At 32.9% G+C, this 19,510-nt stretch overlaps 1 protein-coding gene across 1 annotated transcript; it reads left to right on the top strand.

Moving 5' to 3' along the window:
• The first annotated feature begins 602 nt into the window (after positions 1-602).
• LOC133198052 (uncharacterized) lies at positions 603-2,639 on the top strand. The gene has a single exon (XM_061334206.1). The coding sequence runs from the start codon at positions 603-605 to the stop codon at positions 2,637-2,639; it is 2,037 nt and encodes a 678-aa protein (XP_061190190.1).
• Positions 2,640-19,510: the final 16,871 nt, after the last annotated feature.

Below are 19,510 nucleotides of genomic sequence, written 5' to 3'. Positions count from 1 at the left end.
TGAAAAGAAAGTGAAGGCGGAGTTTTCCTGTTTACAGATACGTTGATCTCATGAGGGATAGATTTTGACATGCAGGTTTGTCAGTTCAAGTATACATAAAATCATCCCATTCATAATGATTTTTTTTAAGTATTGTATATGAAAATTGTCTACCTTTCATCTAAATGTGTTAACGCCATAGGAATTATTTTGGAAATAACACGAATAAGCACACAAGCACAAGAAATTTGTTTCCGTTATAGGAAGTTATTACTGTTCCAAATTTTACTTTTGAAACAAAACTAAGGCTTACGTATAAACGACTTAATTATTTGATAAATATGCTTACTAAAGCTAGGAAAATATATAATCTTTTTCATCTTCAATTTGGACTTACATATCAGGTAGCTCTTCTCAGATTGATAACGTGTTATCTATTGGGCATGAGTCCTTAATAGACAGTGCCTCAAAAACCCAAGCGCCATTATTATAATTCATCAGTAGCTGGGTACTCTCATTACATATTGTCATACTGAGGAAATCCACATTAAATCAGAGGAAAATAAAGTATAACTATTCATTTTTCAGATATGCACTTTTTGATTATTTCATAATACATCGGAATGAATCACCTACCCCGACTATCAGAGGCAGTCTATGTAGGACTGTGCCGTGAAGTAGGGAGTCCTACCGAAGTGAGGATGAGGAGAGAAGTAATGGACACTGTGGAGGTTGTGAGGAATTCTGTTCGCATGAAAAGGGGATTACACACAATGAAGAGTGGAAGTAGGGGTGAGGGATTCAGAATGAGGTCTTCAGATCTAGATTACATGTTCTGGTATCCAAACCACAAGGTAATCTGTGATCTCTCTCAGATAAGTCTCTATCGTATCCCACAGCAGAGTATGATTCTCATGGAGTGTGATGATTTACCAAATGGATTTACCAGATTAAATCTGTTGAGTCCATCATGTTTTGCAAAAGTTATTTCCTCCTGTGTAGTAATGAATAACAAAGTATGCATTTCAAGTATATTATTCAGGGATAAGCATTTGCAATTATTAAAGACCAGCAATATCGCCGTCACCTCTGTTTTTCCTCATGGGCCTTGTTCTACACATTCCGAATTTCAAGGTTTAGAGATAGACTATGTGTTCTGCTTGCGGTCACATCACTGGCCAAAAAATGCATTACCATGGATACAGAGATGTCGTGAACAAGGTTGGCCAGTCGGGAATGTTTTATCAGATATATTGAGGGAAGGATTCCATGTTGTTCCTATCGGCAGTAAACCTGAAAATGGACTAGAATGGAGAATTTCATTCTCACTAGCAGAACAAAAACTTACTCACTCAATGAATCACTGTCAGTTTTTGTGTTACGGTCTCTTAAAATTTTTTCTGAAAGAAGTAATCAATTGTCAGACAAAGACATCCATTCTTTGCTCATACTTCATAAAGTCAGTTGTATTTTGGGTAATTCAGAGCAATACTTTTGTAATTTGGACACCTGATAACCTTTTGTATTGTTTCTGGGAATGCTTTAAATTATTGATATCCTGGGTACACACTGGAGTATGTCCAAACTTTTTTATTCCACAAAACAACATGTTTCGACTGAAAGTCACCGGTTCTGCACAAACGTCCTTGTTCCGTCAGTTGTATGACTTGTATTGTAAGGGGATATCATGTCTACTATTAAGTGAAACAGTCAGACCTTACCTCAGTATCGCCATTTCAAACAGAACACTGAGAGCTTGTCTAGACGAAAGCAGTATTATATCTAGCATCAAGCTAGATATTAACTTATTCAAAGAATTATCAGTACTTAATATAGAAACTAAGAGAGCTGATGACTTCGCTGTTTACATGAAACTAATAGAGAGAATGCCTAGGAGAGGGTTGACAGAATATCAGACAGTCACATTACAATATTTGTCATCAATTGTGTTACGGAACACGGCCATGTTCTTACAGAGTAGTATATATCAAAATGAAAATAGCAATAGGGCAAGTTATAAAGGCAATAAAGTATCCGCATTACTAAAACAGTCGTGCACGTTTGGTTGTTTATCTGATATTTTGTATCTTGCAATGTACTTCTACAGAAATCGTAGATATGAAGATTCACTAAGGTGTTTACATATAGCACAGCAGAGGATGTCATTGCCGTATATTACGTATTGGGATCATGTTAATGTAGATGTGTACGGACACTGTATGGTAAGGAATACTCTAGGTACTAAGATAAGGAGAGCTCTTGTGGAAGATATTGCACTTTACATGGAGTACACTTACTTTGATGAACTAGTGTTAGAGCAGGAGATAGGCAGGAATAATGAGAGATCACTACTATTGATACCACCCATAGTGATGTTACACATGCTGTTATTTCTAAATCACCACCGACTAGGTGACACCATCAGGTCTCAACAATCATTACTAGATCTACAGGCTTTGCTGCTCCGTGATGTCGGAGTTCATATACCTCGTGAATTCAGAGACGTTTCATGGCAAATACTGGGTATCTGCAAACAAATCTGTGGAGACTATTCCGGATCTCTTCAGTCTTATCAATATTCCTTACAACAGGAACCATTTCACAGGATTCAGAAAGCAACATTGTTAAGAATAAACACACTTCCACATGTAGCAATATGACAGGTTTTGCATGACTGAATTTGTTTATTATACAAATATGGTCCTTTCATGCTCAGTCGATTTGCTTTTCTCTGAAGTCGATATTTTTATAGATTGACCGAATAAAGGGCTACATTTGTAATATTAATTTTTAGAGAGATTGACATCACAACATTTGAAAATAATGAAAGCAAAATTTAAATTTTCATAATATAGAGATCAAATTTTAGTTAGGTAGATTATATAGATAGATTGAGTATAGATAGAGTATTTTACTTTTTATTAATAAGGCTACATTTTGGTTAATTATATGTTGGTTTATCAATTTATATAAAATATATCAAATTTGTTTTAACATAAAGTAGATATATATTCAAGTCATTGTTACATTTTAACAATTATTATAAAATATCACGATATATTACAATATTAAGCATTAAAGTATGTTTTTTTAGAAACATCATTTAAATAATGTTTGCTATGTAAAGTCAACACTGTTATTGTTTTATAGAAGATTATTTCCATTTTTAGAAAGTCGATATGCATTTCAGAATGAATCTATAAACAGTAACACAACTCTACATGCTGTTATATACTTGATCATGTGATCAAATTTTAGCCAATTAGAGAGCTTGGCATAATAGAGGAAAATAATATACATAATTATAATTTATTGTAGGACATTGATATTCATTATTTATTAAGGCTCTACAACGATTTGCGGGTGCCATTTAGTAATCACTCTGTCTGTCTGTCTGTAAATTTGTCCAGAAATGTTCTTTTTTTTCTAATAACTTTTTTTTTATGGTTGTCTGATTAGTTCAAATTTTGTATGTTTGTTGAATGGACAGTAGGACATATTTTGATGTTAAGCTAGGTTCTCTGTCATCCAGTTTGGAGATGGGGTAGTGGGGTAGATTTATGTATCCCCTCAACTCAGAGATATTTCACGGAAAATACTTGGTATCTACCAACAAATTCTTAGCAATTGTTTAGGATCCCTACATTCTAACCAATATTCGTTCGATTGACCACATTTTTTTTTTAAAAAAAAATATTTCATTGTAAAAATTTGATTTTTTTTAAAAGTAACTTTTCTTGCGTTGATGTTTATCTCTTTTATATTTTTATTTGAATTAATTATTTTATTTTGTAATAGTTACATGCTACTGTATACATGTATTTTAATATTTTAAAACAATATGGTATGTTATTTCAAATTGTAATGATGTTCCTCATTTCTGATTTGTTTCGATATAATTTTATATCTTGTTTTATAGATTCATACTCTTTGTGTTTTAAGTGCCCGATCCCTATTGTGTGTCATGGAAAGACATTTGTTGAGAAAAGAAATGATTAAATATTCTTTTTTAACATTTATTCATTTTCTACATAATTCATTTTGTTCATCTGCAATTATATCGTTTTTTCCCTAATCTATTTTAAGGGTCAAGACACATTAAACAACAGTTTTTATTAGGCATGAATCGTGTACTTACCTCAATTTTGGCAAAGAATTTAATCCTTACACTAACAAATAGTCTCATTAAAATGATTTAAATAGTTTTGAGATTAAATCTTTAAAGCGATGAACAATATCAAACATATTATTACAGGCTATAATATACAATACATATATATTATCTCTAAAGATATATTTTTCAGAATATTTCATCAATCGTAAGCAAAAATGAATGATATAATTTGTGACAACTTTTATTCGCGATTTATCAGTTTGAAACCCACTGGCGACGATTGATATTCCTGACTGAGAATATATTTTACATAAATATTCAATTAAATTTATAGTTCGCAGCGAGAAATATTCGCGAGAAAAAGACGGTTGTAAAACTTGCAGATGTATCTCGCACGCGAATAAAAGTTGGGTTTCATAAATTATAATTTCTTATGATTTATAATCCGTATAATGAATTTCAAGCATGCAATGAACAAAAGTAGATATCTGATATTACTCAGTGCTTGTAAGACTTTTATTGCTGTGTCTTTAATTATTCCATTAAGAGGATGGATTCTTGTCTTGTTTCTGACTAGATGAAATATGCAAAGTATATTTGCTTATATGTCTTACACACTTAGATGGAAGGAATTAAAAAGGTCATATTTTTCTTCCCTCATCATAATTTTACAACTTTGAATAGAAATGGTAAACTGAGTTTGAAACCTAGCAGGAACTATATTTTTTGGCGGAACGGTGGCGCATGAAAATATCTCCTTTTCTGCTTCTCAGAATTACTATAGAACAAAATTACTATAGAACAATGAATTTAGTTAAAATTTTTAAACGATCAAAGACTTACAGAAATTTTCAAATGTAAGTAAAATTAATAACAATGGACTGAAGTTTTGAAATATATCAAATAAATATGATTTTCCAAACAAACACAATTTTGTTAGTTTTTAAACATCTAATTACACATTTGAGCAAAAAATCCGTAAAAAGTGTTTTTTCTCTCTTAGTTAAAGGTCAAAACTTTTTGTTTTTGTATCACTTTGCATTTTTATATGACTGCTTTTCTATAAGTGAAAATAAGAAAATTTAAATATACGAAGCATATTAAAATAACTAATATATCTTAATAATTTAAGAAAAATAGAGAAAATTCGGATTAAGCGACATCTATTTTAGTTAAATTATTTATGTCAACTTGGTAGTGTCATCTGATAGACAATATAGACAAAATACTGGTTATTGTCAATTGAATTGTCACAATCTATTAATATCAACTCCTGTAAGTTTTGAGCTGTTTGAACAAAAATTTCTAGGCCTACAATATATGTACAACTTCATTTTTATTTGGATTATAAAAGAGAAGTCTTGCCATATATCAGTATGTATTATATGTTAACACTGTTTTTGTTAGAATTAATGTGACTTCAAATTCCTTCATTTATGAAAAGTATAACATTTTGTCTATCTGTTTTTTTTTTCTTCCAGTCTGATTGATTCTTTTTTTCTTGAGACATGGTTGCACAGTTATGCACAAAAATTTGACATAATCTTCTAAAATTCTTAGACAGTTCAGCAGTGTACATGTATGTAGTATAAGTACTGATTACTTCATATATTATAATTAGCAAATGCTGTAGATTCCTTATTTTACACGAGTACTTAATATTGCGAAATGATTCTTGGACGACAAATCACGAGAATATTAAATCACGAATGGGCAATAGATCTAATGATTTTATATAGATGTCAGCACCATAAAAATAAAAGCGAGAAATTTTTATTTCGCGAATGGAGCTTCTAGGGTATATTTAGGAATCTACAGTATCCAATTCTTCTACTGTGAAGTACTTTTTATTCGAATGTGGTATCAGAATGTTGCATTGTAAATAATTGTTTCTTGGAACAAAACAGATATCGCCAACCCCCTTAACTCCGTCACTACCCTAACTCCGTCACTTTCGGAAACTTCGAGCTGTTTGTAAACGAATGCGATTGTGACGTCATATTTTACATGCTGAAAATCTACAATCAAATGCCGAGATTCTATAACAGTCAAGTTCAAGAATGCGTCAAAAATAAATAACAATTACACGTGATCTATTGTATCTATCATATTTTATATGAAATCAGTAAGTACTTTTACCCTAATGCGCTTTTCCATCGATACCTCCAACATGTGAGTTAATATCCTCAATTTTACATGTCAGTCATATTTATGAAGTTCTTATACCCCCCCCCCCCCGCAATCGAAGTTTAGGGGGGGTTATTGGAATCGGCATGTCCGTTTGTCTGTCTGTAGACGAGATTTTGTCCGCACCATTTCTTGGAAACTGTTTCAAGGATTTGTCTGAAAATTTGTACACTTATTATTCGGCATATGAAGGTGTGCACCTTGTATTTTCATCATGATTGGATAATGTTTTTGCATTTTACAGGTGTTTTTTCATTTTTATTATGTGGTTTTGTCCGGATCTGTTCCCAGAGACTATCGCATAGATTTGTACGAAAATTTGTACACTTATAATTTATCATATGAAGATGTGCACCCGGTATTTTCAAAATTATTTGATATTTTTTCTACATTTTACAGGTGTTTTTTTTTCCATTTTTATTGACTTAGTCATTTCAGGTTTATGTCTAAGGTTTGAGACATAGAATCTAGAACATCTGTACAAAAATGTGAACTACAGCTTAAAACTACTCATTAGAACTAAAAAAAAATCACAAAGTATTAAAAACAGTTTTTACATTACACAGCAGATAGTGTAAATCCATTTGCCCCTTGGAAGTAATGAGTGGATATGCATCGAGTTAAAGATTAATTGATGAGTTCACTGAGGGAAGCTGTTAGGGCATCTCTGATCAAGCAGATCTTATCTATATCTCCTGGGAATTGGGCAGAAAGAAATAAAGATCTTTGTTGTCTAAGTCTCTTAATTTTAATTTATGTCTGTCAAAATACATAGTTACTGGAACCAGCGTTTTATTTTTAAAATGAGTTTGATATAAAGGTATTAAGATCAATTTAATTTTGTATAATTAATTATGATATTTTTTTTTTCAACAATCAATTTGCAGAGTGTCATGTCTCACAAAGATGACAGATAGTTGCAAACTATTTTTTCAATGTAATAAAAAACACGGTAATTATTAGTATTGATGTTTTATCAGGCTACACCTTAGTTTCATTCATTAAAAAATATAATGAGTAACTACATTTTCACTCTAAATGTTTAAGCAAATTGTGAACACCACTCACATCTAGAAAACATTAGTGTATTGGTACCATCTCTGAAAAACCCAGCAGGGGGTATTTGTCCCTTTTGGACAATTCAAGTTTGCCAAAGGATTAATTTGACATACCATATTGAATACGGCTAAAAATATTTATTTTTCATCTCAATTTGCCCTAATATGCTACACGTTGAAGATAACGTAGCGTGACTTTATTACATATAAAATACGTTATAGTAACGTTATTTTTGTTTTGTTGATACTTTTCCTAAAAAACAATTTAATACTATTTTAAATCGTCAAAATCAATTCTTTATAGTTTACAAGTTTAAGATGAAGGGAGAAAAAACTAAACTGGAAAAAAAAATTCTACTTAATACGTTGACATATTGTAGAGGGCCCTGGTGACGGAGTTAGGGTCCATGGGACGTAATGTACGCGGATGTGATACGCGTTATTTATAGTAGTATTGTATAATCCCAATTGCTGAATTATTTAAAATTGTTCTCAAAACAACGTTTAAGTTCATTACAAAGTGTAGCAAACAAGAAACAAAAAAAAAAAAAAAAAAAAAAAAAAAAAAAAAATAATTGAGAGAGTAACCTGGCCTGTTTTCCACATATGGTGACGGAGTTCGGGTGGTAGGGGATAAGCAGGAGGAAAATTCTGATTTGTCTGTTGTTCCAGTCAGATATAAAAATTATCTCTATGTTGTACATCATGCAGTTTTTCTGTATATGTTAAATACCCCATCATTAGAAATTGAACCCCTAGTACAAAATGCTTCTTATGCCAGTTGACAGAAGTTTGTTACTGTTAAGTATAGAGGTCAGTCATTTTTATAACTTGATGTGGTAGATATTCTGTGTCTGTAATCTGTCCTCATTCAACATTCAACATCTTTATCAGAGCAATCAAATTTCCGGTGAATCACAGATTCTTCCAGTTTCAAAATACACCTTATGTATCTTCATAACAAAAGAGCTGCATGCATTTTGATGCCCCCCTCCCCCCATTTTATAAAGAAAATATGTTCCTAACATAATTTAGTCCTGTAGTTCATGAATAGAAAACATTTTATCAGAAGATTTGCAGTTAGGATAGTACAGGGAATTCACGTCAAATTTGTAACATAGTCACACTCAGATTTGTTCAACATAACAAAGTATGTAGAACTTATTAGATTTGTTAAATGTGTAGGAGATTTAGTATACTTACAAATGTTACAATATAAATCTATAGGCCATTATGTATATTTACAAGAGTTACAATATATGATTTTATCTCTCATGAAGAATATTTGAGAATGATGTTGCTTCATCGTTTCTTATTTACTTCTATTCACTAAAGATGATGATTTTTACCTGAATTTTAGAACTTGTAGTGCAATATTGTAAGTCACTTTCAGTATATTGAAAAATACATTCGTGTGCAGAGAATTGGTCTGAACTTTTTTTCTTTCAAATGTCGCATGATGGAATCACTTTATCATTCTTTTTACAATTAAAAAAAAAATGAAAATTACATCATTGATTGTTATAATTATAATGCATCCCTGAATGATTGACATTGTTCTGTCTGCAGTAGTCCTGGAAGGGAATAAATACGGAATATACAGTGAAAAATTTGATAAGAAAACGCTCTAGGAACAAATTACCATAATTCAAATCAGGTTTTTTTTTTTTTTTAGGACATATTCATTAAAAATTCTTTTAGAAAAAAGGCATGAAAAAAGGAAGAGGGGGGTAACATCGAGTCAGGCTATGGATTCTTAGGTGGAAAATAGTTTTATTTCACGTACACCACTTTTCTTTGGGGGAGGGGGGTAAATAAAGCTTTCCCGACTTTATTATATTTAAAGGATGGGTGGGAATCGCCCTTAGAATTCTCCCACTCCTTCTCTGAATTCATTGTTAAATACTGCTTGCGCCAATATTTGACGCGTCAGTATAATTATAGTAAGGATAAGTAATAGAGATATGGAATCGTGTACAGAGTTGAGGTGCATTCCTCTTGGTTGTGAATTTGAGATTGAAACATGCGTGTTATTGGAAAACTGAAACATGAATTGTCTAACATAAAATTTTGCCGTGAATGTTGTCTGGAGGGTTGTAATAATTGACAATATACTGAAAGAAAAAAAAATAGTGAAGAAAAGTTTCAAGCAGTTTATTTCAAAAGTGCACTTATTATATGAATACAACAAGGTCTGAATAATATTGCACTTAACAAAATATGTTTTGCACTTTACAGTATATAAAGTACTAAAACTCTAACAGCTATATAACAGCATTCTAAGTATTATTCAAATCTTTAGCAATTTTTTCAAATGCATGCAAATGTATTGTGGTATGTGTTCTTCAGGCAAGGGAATTTTTTTTTTATAATTTGAATTATTGAAGTGCGAATTCTACTATAATACAGTAAATTCCAAAATTTTCATTATTATGATGAAGAATATTAAATTTAATAATAATATGAAACACTAGACAAGTTAAAATTATGATTATTTTTATATTGTTATAGCTCACCTGAGTTGTTTGTCTTTCTGTCTGTAAACTTTTGATATTTACGAATTCTTCTGAAGAACAACCTGTCCAATTTTAACCAAACTTGCCAAAAACATTCTTGGGTGAAGAAGATTCAAATCTGTGCAAATGAACTGCGCATTCTCTTTCAAGAGGGAGATAAATAAGATTGTTTGATTGATTGTATGTTGTTTTACGTCCCATTCGAGAATTTTTCACTCATATAGAAAGGTGACCATATATCGGTGAAGGGCTTCAAATTTTGACCTTTACTCGGCACTCAGGGCCATTGAGCAGTGAGGAATCTTCATCGTGCCAACGCCGGCCGTGACACGGGGCCTTGGTTTTTAAGGTCTCATCCGAAGGACCCGCAACTTTCACTTCAAAGTGCCGAGCGCATGGCGAAGGAACAGTTGCTACCCATTTTTTTTTTTATCGACTTAGGTCAGTTCGCGGCCGAGATTCGAACTCACGACCTCCCGATCACGAAGCGAGCGCTCTACCGACTGAGCTACCGTGAACGGTAGGGAGATAAATAAGAATTAGTGATACAATAACTAAATTTGATCTTTCAGATATTTTTTTCAAACATCACTTGAGTAGAGAATATGAAGTTTATACGAGAGCTTTAATACATAGTGTAGAATCAGTTTTGTTCAAAACATGACCCCTAGGGGTAGGGTGGGGCCACAATATGTGATCAAAGTTTTACATACATGTATGAATATGTAAGGAAATCCGGACTGAATGACTCATGAAAGCATTGTGGCCTATGTGCTTCTTACCATAAATAAAAAAAGTAAAAATGGTCATAAGAAATACATAATATGTCTATTTACAGATAGCATTCTATCTAGCATCCAGAAAAAAATGAATACCTTTACCATATATATATACTAAGTTACCAACAAGCGGAATCCTATCACCACCAACTACGCAATTCTCGGGCACCTCGTAGAAGTAGTTGACTCCAGCTTTGGGTCACCATTAGTAAAGATCTACGATGGGATAACCACATCAATAACATTACATTGAAAGCCAACAAGTCACTGGGCTTCATTTGACGGGATATGAGGGGATCCCGGACATCACAAAGATCTGCAGCACATCAGGGACTTGTACTACCAACCTTTGAATATGCTTGTGCAGCATAGGACTCATGAAACTCCAAGCAAAGCTACCAACTGGAAGAAGTGCAAAGAAGAGCAGCAAGATTTGCCACAAAGAATTATCATTATCACAACCAAGGCAGCATCACTCAGATGATTTAAGATCATCGCTGGGAACCAGTACAGCCTTGTCGATTAAAGATTAGACGTGTTTTGCTTTACAAGACCAAGCAAGCATTTGTGGCCATACCTGAAGATCTATACCTAAGCTCTAGTTACAGCAGTACAAGAGGCACCCGTACGTACGTTCCGGTTACCACACAATCGGATTGAGGCACACCGATGTTTCTTTTATCCGAGGACAATCTTGGGCTAGAGCCACCATATACATGAGGTTGCTTTAACACCATCATTGGAGTCCTTCAAGTCACAACTGGACACAAATACATGGTGCCAGCTGACAAACAACACTTACTACTCAGCAAGGTTTTAGCATTTTACTGTATATTGTGGCCTACTTGTGTTTTTGCTTTGTCTAAGGCGGGGCATTAACCTAGTGCAACAGTCTATGAAGAGATTTAATTTGTATTGAAGAAGAAAAAACTTATGTACACAAAAAAAACCAATAACTGATTTTTAGTCTCGTGGAGTTTAGACATTTTAAACAAAGTTTGTTTTACAATACAGGAACTTAAATAGAATTCTTTATATAAAGGATATCTTGCGTAAGTAAGAAATATGTGGATTCTGAGATAATGACTCTTATTTTCACATTTTCATCGATCTATATAAACAAGGCATAAATACAAAACAAGGATTTTCCTTCTCCACGCAACAAGAACCGTTAACAATTTGCGATCGAAAAACTTGCCAGGTCAAATATTTTACATCGTATTTGCTACTAAAAGTGAGGAACTGCAACTTTTAGAATAAATATATATATATATTTATTAAACAAACAGAGAAGCAAGAGGAAAATTCTGATTTGTGTATGTTGTAACGGCCAGATATAAAATTAATCTATATTATTGTACATTAATTTATCTAAATATTGTACATATATTTTGTTTGTTTGTTTTCTGTATATGTTTCAAACCCTATCATTAGAAACTGAATTCCTAGTGCAAAATGCTTCTTATGCCAGTTGACATAAGTATGTTAACTGTTACGTACAAAGGTCTGTCACTATCATAACGATGTGGAAGAATATTTTGTTTATTTTCTGTCCTCCTTCAACATCTTTATCAGAGCAATAAAATTTCCGGTAAATCACAGATTCTTCAAGTTTCAAAGTACACCTTATGTATCTTCACTACAAAAGAGCTACAAACAAGTTTCTACTCCTTCCCCCATTTCATAAAGATAATGTTCCTTACATAATGTAGTCTGTAGTTTATGAATAGAAAACAGATTTTATCATCAGATTCGCAGCAATTCACATCAGTTGTATTGTAAAATTTGTAACATGGTCACACTCAGATGTGTTCAACATAACGTATGTAGAACTTTTCAGATTTGTTAAATCTGTAGGAGATTGAGTATACTTAAAAGTGGTATAATATAAATCTATAGGCCATTATGTGTATTTACAAGCGTTACAATATAAATCTGTAGACCACTATGTATATTTACAAGTGTTACAATATAAATCTGTAGGCCATTATGTATATTTACAAGTATTACAATATAAAACTTCAGGCCATTATCTAAATTTACAAGTGGTACAATATACATCTTTAGGCCGTTATGTATACTTAAAAGTGTTACAATATAAATATGATTTTATCTCTTATGTAGAATATTTCAGAATGATGTTGCTTAATTATTTCTTATGCACTTTTATTTACTGAAGATGAAGATTTTTACAGGAGTTTTAAAATTAGGAGTTGTAGTGCTATATTTTAAGTCACTTTCAATATATTGAAAAATGTATTCCTGTACACAGAATTGGTCTGAACTTTTTATCTTTCAAATGTCGCATGATGGAATCACTTTATCATTCTTTTTACAATTAAAGAAATGAAAATCACATCATTGATTGTTATAATTATAATGCATCCCTGAATGATTGATATTGTTCTGCCTGCAATAGTCCAGGAAGGGAATAAATACGGAATATACATGAAAAATGTGATAAGAAAACGCTCCAGGAACAAATTACTATAATTCAAATCAGAGATTTTTTAGGACATATTCATTAAAAAATCCATTTAGATAAAAGGCATGAAAAAAGGAAAGGAGGTGGAGTAATAAAATACCCAGTCAGACACTGAAATCTTGGGTGCAAAACACTTCTTTTATGTACGGCTTTAAGGACCCACTTTTCTTGAGGGGGGTTAAATTAAAATTACCCCACTTTACTGTAATATATTCTAAGGACGGGTAGGAATCGTCCATAGAAATCTCCCAATACTCCTTCATTGTGAAATACTGTTTGTGTCAATATTTGACGCGTCAGTGTAACTGCGGCAAGGATAAGTAAAAGAGATGTGGAATCAAATCATGTGCAGAGTCGTGGTGTATTCCTCTCGGTTGTGAAGACTGAATATATAACGTGTTATTGGACAACATGAAACACAGTTCTTTAAAATAAAAATTCCGAATGTTTGGAAACTTGTAATAATCTACAAGACACTGAAAAAAGTGAGAAAGAGAGTCTTTGGGAAACTATAACCAAACTCGAAAATTGTACTTCTTGGACGAGGAGGGGGAGGGGGTGGTTAGGCTCTAACCTTTTCGACGAGAAAAACTTTACATAGTATTAAATTAAGGTGGGAGGATTTGACCATACAACGAATAAAAAGTGAAGTGATGAAGCCTTTTTATAACAACTTTTATTGCAAAACCTTTTTCTAGGAAAAGGAATGACCATCCCCCCCCCCCCCCAAAAAAAAAAAAAATCTTCGTGCCTGTACTCATTTTGTCAACTCTTTATATAAAGCACATCGTTATGTAACTTCATCGATCATAGAGTATTTATAAAACGAAAGTGAAGGCGGAGTTTTCCTGTTTACAGATACGTTGATCTTATGAGGGATAGATTTTCTGACATGCAGGTTTGTCAATATATGTACATATATAAAAATCACCCCCTTCATAATGAATTTTGAAGTATTGTATATGGAACTTATCTATCCTTCCTCTAACTGTGTTAACGCCATAGGAATTTCTTTGGAAATTACATGAATAAGCACACAAGCACTTGAAATTTGTTTCCGTTATTAGAAGTTATTGCTGTTCCATATTTTACTTGTGAAACAAAACTAAGGCTTACGTATACACGACTTACTTATTTGATAAGTATGTTTACTAAATTCTAGGAAAATAAATAATCTTTTATACATCTTCAATTTGGACTTAATATCAAGTAGCTCTTCTCTGATTGATGATGGCTGTTATCTGTTGCGTCCTTAAGAGACAGTGCCTCAAAAACCCCAGCGCCATTACAATAATTCGTCAGTAGCTGGGTACCCTCAATCAATATTGTCATATTGAGAAAATTCACATTAAAACAGAGGAAAACAAAGCATAACTATTTATTTTTCAGATATGAGCCTTTTGATTATTTCATAATACATCGGAATGAATCACATACCTCGACTATCAGAGGTAGTCTATGTAGGACTGTGTCGTGAAGTAGGGAGTCCTACAGAAGTGAGGATCAGGAAAGAAGTGACTGACACTGTGGAGGTTGTGAGGAAACCTGTTTATATTATGAGGGGATTACAAAGAATGAAGAGTGGGAGTGAGCGTGAGGGATTCAGACTGAGTACTTCAGATCTAGATTTCATGTTCTGGTATCCAGACCACAAGGTAATTTGTGATCTCTCTCAGATCAGTCTCTATCGTATCCCACAGCAGACTGTGATTTTCATGGAGTGTGATAATTTACCAATAGGATTCACCAGATTAAATCTGATGAGTTCATCAAATTCTGCACAAATACGTTCCTCCTGTGTAGTAATAAATAACAAAGTATACATTTCAAGTATATTATTCAGAGATAATTTTTTACGATTCTTAAAGTCCAGAAATGTCGCCATCGCCTCTGCTTTCCCTCATGGTCCTTGTTCTACATATTACGTATTCCAACGTTTAGAGACAGACTTTGTGTTCTGTTTCCGGTCACCTCACTGGCCTACAAAAGCACTACCATGGATACAGAGATGTCGTGAACAAGGTTGGCCAGACGAGAATGTTGTATCGGATATATTAAGTGGAGGATTCCATGTTGTTCCTATCGGCAGTACACCTGAAAATGGAGAAGAATGGAGGATTTCATTCTCACTAGCAGAACAAAAACTTGTACACTCAATGAATCACTGTCAGTTTTTATGCTATGGTCTCTTTAAGGTTTTTCTGAAAGAAGTAATTAATTGTCAGTCCAATACACCGATTCTTTGCTCATATTTCATAAAAACAACTGTATTTTGGGTTATTCAGAATAATACTTCTTTAATCTGGACACCTAGCAACCTTTTGTATTGTTTCTGGAAAACCTTTAAACTATTGATGTGCTGGGTACGCACTGGTGTATGTCCAAATTTTTTCATTCCACAAAACAATATGTTTCGACTGAAAGTCACCGGTTCTGCACAAACGTCACTGTTCCGTCAGTTGTATGACCTGTATTGTAAGGGGATATCATGTCTACTATTAAGTGAAACAATCAGACCTTACCTCAGTCAAGCCATTTTAAACAGAACACTGAGTGTCTTTACAGACGAGAGCAGTCTTATATCTAGCACAGAGCTAGATATTAGCTTATTTTGTGAATCATCAGTATTTCGTTTAAAGATTCAGAGTGTTGAGGAATTCGCTGTTTACATGAAACACATAGAGAGCATTATTATGAGAAGGTTGACACCGTATCAGACAGTCACATTACAATGTTTGACATCAAGTGTGTTACTGGAGACGGCTATGTTCTTACAGAGTATTATATATCAAAATGAAAATAGCAATAGGGTTAGTTATAAAGCCAATCAAGTATCCGCATTACTTAAACAGTCGTGTAAATTTGGTTGTTTATCTGACATTCTGTATCTTGCTATGTACCTCTACAGAAAACGTAGATACGAAAACTCACTAAGGTGTTTACATACAGCACAGCAGAGGATGTCATTGCCATATATTATGTATGGGTATCACGTTAATTTATATGTGTATAGACAATGCATGGTAAGAAATACTCTGTGTACTAAGATGAAGAGAGCTTTTGTGAGAGATATTCAGTTAAAATTTGGGTACACTTACATTGATGAACTAGAGTTAGAGCAGGAGATCAGTAAGAATAATGGTAGACTTATATTGTATATCCCACCTCTAGTGATGTTACACATGTTGTTATTTCTAAATCACCACAGACTGGGTGACACGGTCAGGTCACAGCGATCTCTCCGAGATCTACAGAACCTACTTCTTTTTGATGCCGGGCTCTATGTACCCTGTCACCTCAGAGATATTTCATGGCAAATACTGGGCATCTGTCAACAAATATACGGATACTGTACGGAATCTCTCCAGTCTTATCGGTATTCCTTACAACAGGAATCATTTCACGTGATTCAGAAAGCAACGTTGTTAAGAATAAACACACTTCCACATGTAGCGATCTGAGTTTTTTGAATGAGTGAATTCGGGACATTGATATTTATTATTTATATATCCTGTTTCCAGTGGGTTTTATATGTAATATGTGCATTTTACAACCGACATTGTACATTTTATTCAGTGTTCATCGGACAATATTTACTAATTACTAATTTTATAAATTGCTGATATATAACAATTGTAATAATTTCATTTACGCAAGTTGGAGAAAATGTCGATTCACACATTTTTTTTTATTTCAAAGTTAACCTTTTCCTGCTTTGTCATAATTGCGTTTTTGTTCAGAAAACTAACTATTAATTGTAAATTTATTTAGCTTAATATCATGTTTAGTATATAGTTTATTAAACTGTCCAATAATATATCTTGGAAATTTTCTAATGTGCAGAATTTAACTAAAATTTATTTTTTTATGTAAATCTTTCATTTTCTGGAAGGTGTCAAATTAAAATTTATGTATGCATCTAGGTTTGGAACTCCCATTTTTACATCAGCCTATACGGACGTTCGGGAAAACATGTATGACGTCACGTTAAAATAGTACAAACGAATCTGGATGAATAAATATAATTTTCGTTTTCTTAAACACTCAATTTCTTTTGTCTTCTATAAATATTGAATAATATGCATTGATATTGAGCTTATCGTGCCATAATAATATTAAATGAATCTAGAAATCCAGAATAAGCCATCACTTGATGTCTAACACGTTGTTTCTCTTAAATGGAGGAGTCGAACATGTTACCATGGAAGCTTGTTAAATTCAAAATTTATGTAAATGAGTGTGATCAAAGATTGAGATATATTGTTTTGATGGATTGTATGTTGTTTTACGTATCGTTCTGGAATTTTTCACTCAAATAGAGACGTCACCATATACCGGTGAAGGGCTTCAAATTTAGACCTTTACTCGGTACTCAGGGCCATTGAGCAGTGAAGGTTCTTTATCGTGCCAACCTATAACTCAAATGATATGATTTATTTTATTTTTAGTCAAAACAAAAATAAACTTGGCTAGTTTCGTAAACCCTGTCCATGAGCAATTTTACATTTTTCTTTCCGTATTTGCCTTATCCAAGTTAATTCTGCACAGTTGGTTAGCCACCGTTTACTCAATTTTTTTTTTAAGTTAACATAGTCGAGTGTTCTTATAGTTACAGCAAATACACTACAAAAGCAAATAGTGAAACGAAAAAGAACGATTGTTTGTGAGTGAGAGACGATCAATGCACAATTAAACTCCGAATAATAACGATAAAAATGACCTTAAAAGTTGTTGGATGATAGCATTGTCAAAATCAAAATGCTGTCGAATACAAAAAACAAAAACAAAAAAGTAATTTTGAACATGAACCGAGTAAGAAATTTATTCCCCTATTCCTGATACATTATTTCTATAAAGTAGCATTTAATCACTTGTTGACAAGGAAGGAATAGAAATCTTTGTTTAGGAAGTAAGGTAAAAAAGGCAGAATAAGAAACTTTTATGCAAGCATGAAACTTTAACAACAAATTCGAGAATCCTCGAATATGTGTTTAAATTCAGAGATAATAAATTGAAAAAAAACATGCATGATGTCATGCTTATAATTTAATGCTTGCGACGTTCTTCGTGAAAACCTAGTCATTTAAAGCTTTAAATAAATGACAAGGTGAAGAAAACAAAATATTTTAAATTAGGCTGTCTTAACTGTATAAAAACAGTTTATGATAAAATTCATTTTGAAAAAGAAAACCATGACAAATAGAAGGTAGAATGAAACGAAGCACCAATCAAAATAGAGAACTGAGGTCACATGATATTTGATTAACGTGAGTCGTTTATTTCGTGTAGAAAAATACTGAGTAATGACTCATTCCAACAGACATCACTTAAGTGGGAGTCGAACAGGTCTGTTCTATATGAATTTTAATTTACTTTTCGTTTTGTTTTAAAACAGCCTATAGCTCAAATAAAATTATTTATTTTATTGTAAGTCAAAACAAAAATAATCTTTGCTAATTTCGTAACATCCACGAACAATTTACCATTTTGTCTGTATTTGTATTACAGCATCTATATGAATATAATATAGATGCCTTTATCTTATGGGGAAATTTTTTGCTCGAGTTCGGCGTACAAAATCGGGTTCGGTATACGCATCCTTTTTTACATGCGCTTCGAACTGAAAGGTAACATGATTTTAAGCTCTTGAAAATTTCCAAAAAATAATCTCAATCCTGCTTTATTTTTCTAAAAACTTGTTTGAAAGAATAATTTTAGACACATTGGTGATGTTTGTTTACATCGATGGCTTAGTTTAGCTGTATTTAAAGGGTGATTTTCGTGGGATTTAAATCGTTAAGAAAATTCGAATAAACGCGGCATGTACACTTTAATATCTTTTATATATTTTGTAGAAAATTTTAGTGTAAATTTAAAAAGTAATTTTTGCTATTGTTATTTTGTTTGTGATATCACAATGCCACGGGTCAAATCCAAGAGGACTTAGGATACGACATTGTGAAGGCAAGCAACCAAGCGAAGACCTAAACAACCGAAAGTCGCGCCAGCAGAGGTTGAAAAAGAGTCTGAGATGGTTCCAGTCGTCCTTGAACAACTCAACAAAAATAGCGAGACTGTTGGTTTTCAAAGCCCTCAACGACAGTTGCAGGTGTGCAATCTTCTGCGACATCACCCCCCTGTACCTCAGAGTCAGTTATTCAGAATTCCATGGGTGAATCACAAGGTACACCTCAAATGCTACAAAGTATTACACATCAGCTGGCAGTTAATGTGTCACAAAATATGAAATCAAAAATAATAAGTTCCGCTTATGTAGATCTTGCTTTGCTGCTTCACAATACTAATGCTGTACCCTCAGAAAAATCTATCTACATTAATGAAAAGGGGGAACTCGTCACAAGGGAAACTAATAAACCATCTGTCAAAATTGA

Source organism: Saccostrea echinata, unplaced genomic scaffold, assembly GCF_033153115.1.
Source record: "Saccostrea echinata isolate AGI-Se365-2 ecotype Australia unplaced genomic scaffold, CSIRO_AGI_Sech_v1 ptg000033l, whole genome shotgun sequence".
In the NCBI taxonomy this organism is placed as follows: domain Eukaryota; kingdom Metazoa; phylum Mollusca; class Bivalvia; order Ostreida; family Ostreidae; genus Saccostrea; species Saccostrea echinata.
This window is presented reverse-complemented; position numbering and strand designations above follow the sequence as displayed.